We start from the raw sequence: 12,799 nt of genomic DNA, 5'->3' as shown, positions 1-12,799 counted from the left end.
ACGGCCACCTTTCCTTACATTCTTCTTACCATCATCCTGGTACGAGTAGCCATGTTGGATGGAGCAAGTCTTGGTGTAGCGTATTATTTGAAACCTAATTGGGAACACCTCACTAAGGCATCTGTAAGTATTTAAAAAATAATAATAAAAAAGAAATAATTGAGCTTTATATAGCGCAATATCCACTAGATGTGCTCAAAGCTCTTTACAAGGGATCCCTGGTCAACAGCAACATATAACATGTAGGACGGGACATGACGTCTGTTAGGCGATATTACACTTTTTCGGACAAAGATAACGCTGTTAGGTACTCATTTACACCTGAGTACGGTAAGAGAATGTGAGTTAAGAGTCTTTTTCAAGGACTCAACTATGCGCCGAGCGCGAGGCTCGAACCCAGGACCTTCCGATCCGAAAGCGAGAGTCATACCACTAGAACACATAGCCGCATGTTCAGAAAGTCTTCAGAAAGTATTCTGTGTTAATGTAAGGTCTCTCGCTATATTATGTATATGTCAAATAATTTATAGATATAACAATTTATATAGTAGCGCGTTTTCTTGGAATATAGTATAGATAGTATGCAGATGACGTCACTAAGGCCTTTGTTATTGTTTTTGCCATCCGCGTTTGTGAGTTGTTCTTACGAAACTGTATTAACCAGACTATAAAAGTTCATGGTTACACAGAGTTTGTGTGTTGGACCGTTATACTTCCGGATGGCAATGTTGTGAACTCCTTGGCCAAGCGCATTCTATCTATAACGGACCAACACACAAAACTCTGTGTAACCATGAACTTTTATAGTCTGGTTAATACAGTTTAGTGAGAACTACTCATAAAGGTGGATGGCAAAAAACAATAACAAAGACTAGAGTGACGTCATCTTCGTTCTATCTATACAAGATAAGAAGACTGCATTTCACTTCACACTCGGGGAGTTTGAATGAATTCGTGAAAAAGCCCAGTCTCAAGGTGATTGGTCACTAAGTTTGTTGTTTACTGAAGAAACAAAAGTGATGTCACTCAGCTTTTTGTTATTGTTTTTAGCCAGCCAATTTTATGAGCAGTTGTCAATAAATTGTATTAATCAGACTATAAACGTTTTAGGTTACACATACGAGTTGGTAGTTTGGTGTGTTGGTACCTTATATCCGCGGGCGGATTTTGTGAGTTTTAAAAACGCTTAGTTCAAGTTCAAGTTCAAAGTCTTTATCTGCAAAAGGCGGATTGCCCATCACTGCAGATTTTATACAATTATGTGGTGACTTTCTCCATTATTGTGTTATTGAGTTGAAAGATAAATGTTTAATCGTTGACCAAGTTTGTTGTTGTTGGTAATGTCTAGGATTTCTGGTGGGAGAGAGTTCCATTCCTTGATTGTTCTTGGGAAGTAACTGTTTTTGTATTTGTTGGTTCTGTGTGTTGGGGTTGTGAACTTACTGCTATGATAATTTCTTGTGGATGTACAGTGTTGTTTTGTGAAATACTGCGGTAGAGTTACGACTGTTTTGTTGGAATGTACTGTTCTGTGTAGATAGCAGTTGGAGGCGTTTTTCTTTCCGCCTACTTTCCAGTGTTTTCCATCGCAACAGTTTCAGGGCCTCCAGTAACGCATCCTGGTTCGCGCAAGTAACTGTTGGTGACAAACCTCAAAGCTGTCCTTTGAACTTGTTCGATTTTCTTGATGTGACCTTGCTGATAAGATTCCCACACTGTGCACGCGTATTCCAATACAAGATAGCATTAATATTGATGCATAGAATCAATACACAATATAAAATCATAAAAAAAAAAGAAACGAAGTGTTGTAACAAATGTAATTAATAAGAAATTCGCCTATAAATTAAGATGTACAGATTGGCGGATTATCATTATAAATTTTTAAAAATATTAAAAAATGAAATTTTTACATAGTGCACTAAATGTGCTCAAAGCGCTTTACAAGGGGCCCATGGCATCAGCAACTTATAACATTTCGGTCGGGAAATGAGGCCTGTTAGACAATTTTACAATTTTTTTCGGACAGAGACAACGCTGTTAACGGCCAGGTAGGTACTCATTTTACACGGTTAGAGAATGTGAGTAAAGGACACAACTACCTGCCGAGCGAGGCTCGAACCCAGGACCTTTCGACCCGAAAGCGAGTGTCATACCACTAGACCACATAGCCACACAATCATTATCGTTTATCATATTTCAGGTTTGGAGTGATGCAGCCACACAGATATTCTTTTCTTTAGGTAGCTGTCAAGGATGCCTCATAGCGATGTCCAGTTATAACAAATTCGATAACAACATAATAAGGTAATCCAAATGTAAAAAAACCCCAACAAAATGGCTTTTATATAGTGCAATATCCACTAAACTTGCCCAAGGCGATTTACTGTTTTTTTTAGTAATGCATTTATGTTTTTGTTGTTTTTTGGTGTTGTTTGAAGAAGGGTTTTGAGCCCGAAACGTTTCCTGTTTGGTATTTTGTTCTTCTTTGAAGCTGTTATATTCATTTTTGTTTATTAAAATTATCCATTGCAACATTGAAATCAACGTGTTTCATTTCCAGGGGCGTGGCTATATTGGTTGATTTGGTGCCTGGCACCACCCCATCTCTTAAAAATGCATTACATTATATTAAAACAAAATAAAACTGAGAAATCGTCTCTATACCGCCTCTTACTTATTTGAGTAAGTCTTTTCTTTACTTTTTCTTCTTCTTTTGTTTCTATAAATATAGCATGTTTTAAGTCATTTTCCTCTGATTCTGGCACCACCTTATATTGTAAGCATGCCACATTCATTTCTACTCCAGAGATTCATTTGCAGTCCCCATAATAAACTGCCTGACCAGTTTCTTTGCTGGGTTTGTGGTGTTCTGTACACTGGGCTACATGGCTGAACTCAAGGGTGTTCCTGTCGCTAATGTCACTGACCAAGGTGTGTTACCATCGGTTTGGGTTTGGTTTCGTGCCATGTCGTTATCATTGGCTTTGGTTATCATCATCATCATCATCATCATCATCATCATCATCATCATCATCATCATCATCATCATCATCATCATTATCATTATTATCATTATTATTTATTATTATTATTATTATTATTTATTATTATTATTATTATTATTATTATTATTATTATTATTATTATTATTATTATATTAGTATTATAATAATAATAATAATAATTATTATTATTTTATTATTACTATCATTATTATTATTACTATCATTATTATTATTACTATCATCATCATCATCATCATCATTATTATTATTATTATTATTATTATTATTATTATTATTATTATTATTATTATTATCATTATTATTATCATTATTATAGATAGAACGAAGTTGACGTCACTCGGGTCCTTGTTATTTTTTTTTGCCATCCATGTTTATGAGTAATTCTCACTAAACTGTATTAGCCAAACTATAAACAATAATTATGGTTACACATAGTTTTGTGTGTTGGTCCGTTATATCTCCGGATCGCAATGTTGTGAGCTTCTTTACCAAGCGCATACTATCGAAACGTAATGTGGTACTGACATTTATCGCTCGCTCCTCTCTCTCTCTCTCTCTCTCTCTCTCTCTCTCTCTCTCTCTCTCTCTCTCTATTTATCTAATCTATCTATCTTTCCCTCTATAACACATTGGATTGAACGACACACACACATACAAACACACACACACACACACAAACACACAACAACAATAACAACAACAATCATCAAATGAGAGCGATCCAAAGTCATATTTTCGTGCAACCTCGTCATCGCTCGCATGATTCGTTGCTGTACAACGATTGGACATTGCTCAATACATTATGTAAATACGCTGCTTTGTTTATAAAAGTTGTAAACATACTGGGCAAAATGACACATTGTGACGTTGGATATTTCTCAAACTGTGAACAATTTTCACTATGTGGGTCATTTTGAGCACATTTTGCAATGTGATCACTGACCTCGAGAACATGGAAAGGTAATATAGATCATCCTCATTAGGCTTACTGGAAGACTCGCAATGGATGGGCAGAAGAAAAGTGACTATTTTTGTTTTAAACTTCAACATTTTTAATTCCCAAAGGACCCGGTCTGGTTTTTGTGGTCTATCCCGAGGCGATTGGTGCTATGCCAGTGTCAAGCCTTTGGGCCATCCTCTTCTTCTTCATGCTATCACTACTGGGATTCAGCACACAGGTGAGTGGCCGCTTTACTCATGTCTTCTTTGTTTTGAATGTGTGACGTTGACGTCACTCAGCTCTTTGTTACAGCTTTTAGACAGACAACCTGTAGGGTTATTATTAATTCTGACCTGCCAACCGTTTACAGTCCAAAAGTGGAATCAGACAGTCAGAAAAAATAGGAATTTGAGACAAAAAAATAGGAATTTGTCACCAATGGATAATAGGATTCAACAGTCGTAACGTCACTTCCTTCCTAATGACGCATGGTAACTTAGTAATACTGGCTCTAAACTATCGGAACAATGGCGGACGACCGTATGAAATATTTCCTCGGCGAGCATAAAAGCGTATCCAGAGGAAAAACCCCATAAATTTGACCATGTTGTGACTTTTACACATTCTGGTCACAAGACATATGAAAAGTTCTAGCCAGCTTGAAGAATAAAAAGTAATGATTTTCTTTGTTTAGAACCAAGATGGCCGTTGTTACCGGGCGGCGTGACATCAGACTACTGAATCCAATTCCCTATCGAAATGACCACACGCTTTGCCACCAAATACATAAAGAATGTGTTCTGGTACAGCTGGCAAATTGCATATCAATCGGAGCGATCTATATTCATGTTTTCGTCCAACCAAGTCATCAATCACATGATTTGTTGAGGTCCATCGATATTTCTTAACAATTGTAAACACACTGCTTTGTTTATGAAAGTTGGATAAAATATGCCCATGCGTCAAGCTGAACAAAATGACGAATCGCGATGTAAGATATTTCATAAGCTTTGAATACTTTTCCCTATGTGGGTCATTTTGAGCACGCTGTGCAATGTGACCAATGACCTCGAGCACATGGAAAGGGAATATAGATCATGCCCATTATTGTGTTAGGTTATGCAATGGTGAAGTGGAGGAGTGCTATTCATTTTCCTACTTAGCTCCCTTTCGGCAATGATTTTTTTTTGTTAAATCACCTCCCCCCCCCCCGCCCCTTCCTCCATACGTGGGTAAGTATCTTATGATATCTGTGTGACTCAACGAACTTTCATACTGACTTTAAATTATAAAAGGAAATCAAGTTATATGTTTACCTATCTGGAAAAAATACATTTCTAATTTTCAAATCTTTCAGTAGAGATGGGCGCGGTATAATTTTTTTTTATTGACTCAAATAAGCACAATGTTCTCCACAATGCTATATTTTTAAAAAAGAAAGGATATATATATATATATATATATATATATATATATATATATATATATATATATATATATTATATATATATATATATATATATATATATATTATATATATATTATACACACACGCACACACGCATATTTTCATTTCCTACAGTTTTCTATCGGTGAGACCGTCATGACGTCTATACTTGACGAATTCCAGTGGATCTTCAAGGACCGCAGATGGAGGGAAGTGGCTATGAGGCTATCAGTCTGCCTGCTGGCCTTCGTCCTTGGGATACCCTTGTGTACTCAGGGTGGTCAGTATCTTCTGAATTTAGTGGACGTAGCTATTGTGGGCTTCCCTGAACTCATCATCGGATTCATGGAGATTATAGTCATTGCACACATCTATGGTGAGGAAATATTATGAGATTATAGACATTGAGCACTTCTATGGTGAGGAAATATTATGAGATTATAGACATTGCGTACTTCTATGGTAAGGAAATATGAGATTAACATCATTGCACATATCTATGGTGAGGAAATATTATGAGATTGTAGTCATTGCACACATCTATGGTGAGGAAATATTATGAGATTATAGTCATTGCACACATCTATGGTAAGGAAATATGAGATTAACATCATTGCACATATCTATGGTGAGGAAATATTATGAGATTGTAGTCATTGCACACATCTATGGTGAGGAAATATTATGAGATTATTATAGTCATTTCGCACATCTATGGTGAGGAAATATTATGAGATTATAATCATTGCACATATCTATGGTGAGGAAATAGGAGATTATAGTCATTGCACACATCTATGGTGAGGAAATATTATGAGATTATAATCATTGCACATATCTATGGTGAGGAAATATGAGATTATAGTCATTGTACACATCTATGGTGAGGAAATATTATGAGATTATAGTCATTGCACACATCTATGGTGAGGAAATATGAGATTATAGTCATTGCACACATCTATGGTGAGGAAATATTATGAGATTATAGTCATTGCACACATCTATGGTGAGGAAATATGAGATTATAGTCATTGCACACACCTTTGGTGAGGAAATATTATGAGATTATAATCATTGCACATATCTATGATGAGGAAATATGAGATTATGGTCATTGCACACATCTATGGTGAGGAAATATGAGATTATAGTCATTGCACACACCTATGATGAGGAAATATGAGATTATAGTCATTGCACACACCTATGGTGAGGAAATATTATGAGATTATAGTCATTGCACACACCTATATTATGAGATTATAGTCATTGCACACATCTATGGTGAGGAAAGATGATTATATGTTACAGTGATTGACACAATAGAAAACCCCCCCAAAAAACAACAAAACTTGAGCTTTTATGTAGCGCGATATCCACTAAACGTGCTCAAAGCGCTTTACAAAGGGTCCCTGATCAAAGGCAACACGTAGCATAAAGAACGAGACGTGACGCCTGTTAGGCGATATTACAATTTTTTTTTCGGACAGAGCCTTTCCTAATGACTCAACTATGCGCTGAGCGAGTCTCGAACCCAGGACCTGCCGATCCGAAAGCGAGAGCCGTACCACAAGACCGCATAGCCGCACACGACTACCCAGATGCCAAAAAATGAGATATCAAAATAAAAAAGACCCGCAATATGACCAATAGTCTTTAAACGGTTTCGTGAAACCTGAAACTTAAAATTGAATTTAAGCTTAGCTTATAAATATATCACTTGCTGCCTCAGTGGCTAGTGCGACAGCTCACTGATCTCTCTCTCTCTCTCTCTCTCTCTCTCTCTCTCTCTCTCTCTCTCTCTCTGTCTGTCTCTCCCTCTCTCTCTCTCTGTCTCTCCCTCTCTGTCTCTCTCTGTCTCTCCCCCTCTCTCTCTCTGTCTCTCTCTCTCTCTCTCTCTCTCTCTCTCTCAGCTAGGCACAGGATGCCGTGTTAGTTGGGTTCAGAATTTCTCTCTTAAACTGTGATTGTGATATTTTTATTCTCTGTTCTCATTTGGCACTTCTCCATACCCTATATTTAGGAAAATATAGTTAAAGAGGTAAAAATCAGATAAAAACAGAGAAGTATAATAAAACCAAAACCTGACATTATCAATGACTTTTGCTAAATCAGAAGCAACCCTCAAGAGGGCTGTTTCAGTTTTGTGCAATTTTCTGTACGCTGATTGAAGAGGCTCTTGGAGTCCGTGATATGCTAGGTGTTTAGTTAATTGTTGAACAACTTTTTTTCAGTAACTTTGAAATATACGTAAGTTGGAAATCGATCTGTAACTTTTATTCGCATCGAGCCCTTGGCTTTTTAAGAGAGGCTTAACAATGGCGGTTCGGTATTCTTAAGGGAATATTCTTTTTTCCAAAGGAGCTGACTGATATAATATATATCATATTTCTCTATTTGCGTATCTATATTATATGTAATCATCTATCTAAATATACACCTATCTAATATAGATATGCAAATAGAGAAATATGATATATATTATATATACAGTCTAGTCTGTCTTTCTATCTATCTAGTTCAAACCTATTTTTCTTTCTATCTATAGATAGATATATTATCGATCGATCCATCCATCTATCTATCTATCTATCTATCTATCTATCTATCTATCTATCTATCTATCTATCTATCTATCTATCTATCTATCTATCTATCTATCTATCTATCTATCTATCTATCTATCTATCTATCTATTTATCTATCTATTTATCTATCTATCTATCTATCTATCTATCTATCTATCTATCTATCTATCTATCTATCTATCTATCTATCTATCTATCTATCTATCTATCTATCTATTAATCTAACTTTCTATCTATATTTCTATCTATCTATCTATCTATCTATCTATCTATCTATCTATCTATCTATCTATCTATCTATCTATCTATCTATCTATCTATCTATCTATCTATCTATCTATCTATCTATCTATCTTTCCCTCCCTCTCATGCGCCTTTCAATAAATTGCATGACTGTTTGTGCACACAATCCTATGATAGTCTTTGTATACACTTTCTTTTGTTCCTTATCACAGGGTACAAAAACTTTTCAGAGGACATCAAAACTATGGTGGGTTACAGTCCATTCAAATATTTCACCATCACCTGGACTGTTCTGGCTCCAACCTTAATGCTGGTGAGTTCAATAAAAAAAAAAAAAAAACAGCAACAAAAAAAAAAACAAAAAACAAACAAACAATCCAACAACAAACAAAAAACAAAAAAAAAAAAAAAAACCCCAACAAAAACAACACAAAAGATCCCCAAAAAACAAACACAAAAAACCACACAAAAAAAAAAAAACAAAAAAAACAAACAAAACAAAACAAACAAACTTGACCTTTTTGTTCGAGCAATAACACTTTATAAGAGGCTCCAAATCAATACCCATCACCATCTTTGTTAGGTGGGGTAATTTGTACAACGTGCTTTGCTCATGAACAGGAAACCAATGCTATACGTTATGATAAATAACAATGTGAAATTGAATGTAAGCTTCAAATTAATTAGGAAAACAGATAAAATGGACGTTTCGGGTTTTCCCTTTATCAACAAACAGGGTGAATGAAACACTACAAATGAATGAGATAATGTGGTAGTGGCGTTGTTAAGATATATGAATAAACCACTATTATTTCTTCGAGCTTCGAGCAGCAACATTTACATTATTCTTGTGTATGTGGAAAATGCGCTGAGATGATGTGGGGTTGTTCGGTGCCTATTATGTCATGTGTTATTTTGTTCCATGTGTGTATTAGTTGAGAAGAAAAACTGTATTTGTATATTTTGTTTGTGAATGTGAATGACTGATGGAATTTGTTGAATGTGATGAAGCCCGGTGGAGAATCTGTTATTTTTGTTTTATTTTTGAATCTCTGATGTAGTTTGGAATATTTATGGTTGTTTGCTTTTGACTATTTTGTGAAAAGGATGTACGCGCGCAATTTTTTTCCCAACAGAGACAACGCGGTTAACGGCCAGGTACTTATTTTACAGAGAGAATGTGAGTAAAGAGCCTTTTCTAAGGACTCAACTATGCTCCGAGCGAGGCTCGAACCCAGGACCTTACGATCCGAAAGGGAGTGTCATCCCAAAAGACCACATAGCCGCACTAAACTTTTAACCCTCTCCTTACCACCTGGACCAAAATCGTCACATTTGTTACGACACAATATACATTTTAAAAATTCCAGATTAAGTGTGTACATCACAAACTTTGAAGAATGATCTTTGTTTAATTAATAAGAACATAAAGTTGTTTTGTAGAGAGCTTGTTTGAGCTTTAAAAATCAAGTTTTCTGCTGGGTAAGCCTGCCATTTTGGGAAAATACTGGGAATGATTGGTAAGGAAAGAGTTAATTTGTTTTGTATATCATCATCATTGTACAGGGTGTGATTGTGTTCAAAGCCTACGATATGGATAATTTCCAACCAGCCTGGAAAGGTTTGCTCTACTATCTCATCGTCATTTTTAACACTCACGTGGATCCCTTACATTCAATGTCATATTATTTATTTATTTATTTTTTTCGTGCTTCGAGCAGCAACATTTACATTATTCTTGTGTATGTGGAAAATGCGCTGAGATGATGTGGGGTTGTTCGGTGCCTATTATGTCATGTGTTATTTTGTTCCATGTGTGTATTATTTGAGAAAAAAAACTGTATTTGTATATTTTGTTTGTGAATGTGAATGACTGATGGAATTTGTTGAATGTGATGAAGCCCGGTGGAGAATCTGTTATTTTTTTTTTTTTGGTTTTATTTTTGAATTACTGATGTAGTTTGGAATATTGATGGTTGTTAGCTTTTTTGACTGTTTTGTGTATATCATCATCATTGTACAGGGTGTGATTGTGTTCAAAGCCTACGATATGGATAATTTCCAACCAGCCTGGAAAGGTTTGCTCTACTATCTCATAGTCATTTTTACCCTCATGTGGATCCCTATAGGATTTTTCTACTATGGTAGACACGCCCTGAAAAAGGTAAGACTGGATGTTTAGTCGAAGGACTATACCGAAACGTTTACATAGTTTATGAACATGTCCACTCTACTCTTGTCATGAGAAAGTTTAAATAGATATTGAGTCAAAAATCATTTAACAAAAGGTTGTTTATTTTTTTACACTCATGCAGGTCTCTATATGATATTTTTGTATGATAGACAAGTCTTGAAATATGTAAGAATGGATGTTATGTCGAAGGTCATTAACCGAAACGTCGTGTCTACACTCGTGTGGATGCCTATAGGATATTTCTATTATAAAATAATAAATGTCTCAAAATAGGTAAGAATGTATTTTCTTCGAAAATTAGAAAAAATACGTGAGCTTTTCTTTTATAGCGCAATATCCACTTAATGTGCTCAAAACGCTTTACAAGGGGCCCTGACCAACAGCAACATCTTACATGTAGAACGAGACATCATGCATGAGGCGATATTACATTTTTTTCCAACATAGACAACGTTGCTGACGGCCAGGTACTCATTTTACACCTGAATACGATGAGAGAATGTGAGCAAAGAGTCTTTTCCTTGAACTCATCTATTCAGCGAGCGAGACTCGAACCCAGGACCTTCTGATCAGAAAGCGAGTGTTATACCACAAGACCACATAGCCACGCAGACCAAGCGTTGTGTTAATTTTATCTATATATTTGGGTGCTTTTATTTTGACACATTGGCATTAAAATAAGTGCCATAATTTATTTCGAGAATTTCCAAGGATGCAAAGATATACTTGTTTTCTTATATTATTTACTAAGTAGTCATGCGGTACACAAATGTCATTCCTGTTTCGAGTTATTGAAAGACGACACGTAGTATACTGAGTTTGCCTGATCATCATCATCATCATCATCATCATCATCATCATCATCATCATCATCATCATCATCATCATCATCATCATCATCATCCTCCTCCTCCTCCTCCTCCTCCTCATCATCATCATCATCATCATCATCATCATCATCATCGCCACCACGCCACCACCATCATCATCATCATCATCATCATCATCATCATCATCATCATCATCATCATCACCACGAACATCATCACTATCACCATCATCACCATCACCATCATCATCATTACCATCATCAATATTCTCGTACATTCTCGTACATTCCAGGCGATGTCACCACAAGACTACTGGTTACAACGGAGATTTCAGGGAAATAAAAACCAAACAACGACGACAGCAGTGGCACAACCCGAGCTTCAAACCGGATGTGAAACTGTTGCCTTGGCTACCTTTGTAAACAAACGCGAAGAAATTCATTACAATAATGGATATGCAGTTCATTACTAAGGCATAGACCTTACTACTCAAAACATTTTTCGTTATTATTTGATATAAGAATTTGTATCATATACTTTAAATTTGAGCTTTTATATAGCGCAATATCCACCAAACGTGCTCAAAGCGCTTTACAATGGGTCCCTAGCCAACAGCAACACTTAACATGTAGGGCGTGACATGACGCCTGTTAGGCGATATTACAATTTTTTTTCGGACAGAGACAACACTGTTCACGGCCATGTACTTAATTGTATCACTGAACATAATTCATTGTTCACTTTCTTTTGGTGATCATAGCGGCACAAATTAGTGATTATAGTTATTTTTAACAGCCTTTACTTGTGACCAACCATCTGAAAAAAACGACTGTGTCGGGTTTAAAATGATATTTGGATTTATTTGTCGAAAATAACATATAAAAAATTGAGTAAAAAATACATGGCTTCTATAATTCTATAACGAGATGAATTTTGTTGTTGTTGTAAACTTCAGAAACCTCGATTTTCTGTCTCTGAATATTTGACGACTGGATGAGTATTGAATAAATGTAACCTTTCTTTCATATATATATATATATATATATATATATATATATATATATATATATATATATAAATATATATATATATATATATATATATATATATATATATATATATATATATATATATATATATATATTTATATATATATATTACTACTACTACCACTACTATTGCTACTACTACTACTACTACTACTACTACTACTACTACTACTACTACTACTACTACTACTACTACTACTACTACTACTACTACTACTACTACTACTACTACTACTACTACTACTACTACTACTCAGGGGCGTCAGAGATCAAAATTGACAGGAGATTGGTAAAACATTTTTATGAGCTATTATAGAGCACAATATCCACCGATGTACTTAAAGCGCTATAGGTACGAGGGGTCCCAAGCTAACAGCAACACTTAACGCTTAGGTCAGAACATAACACCTGTGGGCGCTATTACATTTTTTTCTTCGACCGCTGTTACCGGTAAGGTACCCATTTTACACATGAGT

General features: G+C 35.5%; 1 protein-coding gene across 2 annotated transcripts in view; it reads left to right on the top strand.

Moving 5' to 3' along the window:
* Positions 1 to 12,188, top strand: part of LOC144959352 (sodium- and chloride-dependent glycine transporter 1-like) — a 22,713-nt gene extending 10,525 nt beyond the window's left edge. Inside the window, exons 7-14 of one of the 2 annotated variants that reach the window (XM_078891927.1) lie at positions 1 to 123; positions 2,204 to 2,307; positions 2,810 to 2,934; positions 4,095 to 4,207; positions 5,552 to 5,792; positions 8,463 to 8,563; positions 10,274 to 10,414; positions 11,567 to 12,188. The exon at positions 1 to 123 is cut by the window's left edge and continues 12 nt beyond it. In XM_078891927.1, coding sequence (XP_078748053.1) covers positions 1 to 123; positions 2,204 to 2,307; positions 2,810 to 2,934; positions 4,095 to 4,207; positions 5,552 to 5,792; positions 8,463 to 8,563; positions 10,274 to 10,414; positions 11,567 to 11,746 — 1,128 coding nt within the window. In that variant the 3' untranslated portion in view covers positions 11,747 to 12,188. Of the gene's footprint in view, positions 124 to 2,203; positions 2,308 to 2,809; positions 2,935 to 4,094; positions 4,208 to 5,551; positions 5,793 to 8,462; positions 8,564 to 9,816; positions 10,025 to 10,273; positions 10,415 to 11,566 lie in introns of those variants that run through there. The other variant, XM_078891929.1, reaches the window with a different exon arrangement.
* The last annotated feature ends 611 nt before the right edge of the window (positions 12,189 to 12,799 follow it).

The sequence above is a fragment of the Berghia stephanieae genome, chromosome 13 (genome assembly GCF_034508935.2).
Source record: "Berghia stephanieae isolate SIO BIC M18660-M18661 chromosome 13, UCSD_Bste_1.3, whole genome shotgun sequence".
Lineage (NCBI taxonomy): Eukaryota > Metazoa > Mollusca > Gastropoda > Nudibranchia > Aeolidiidae > Berghia > Berghia stephanieae.
Note: the sequence above shows the minus strand (reverse complement) of the source record. Positions and strands in the feature narration are given on the sequence as shown.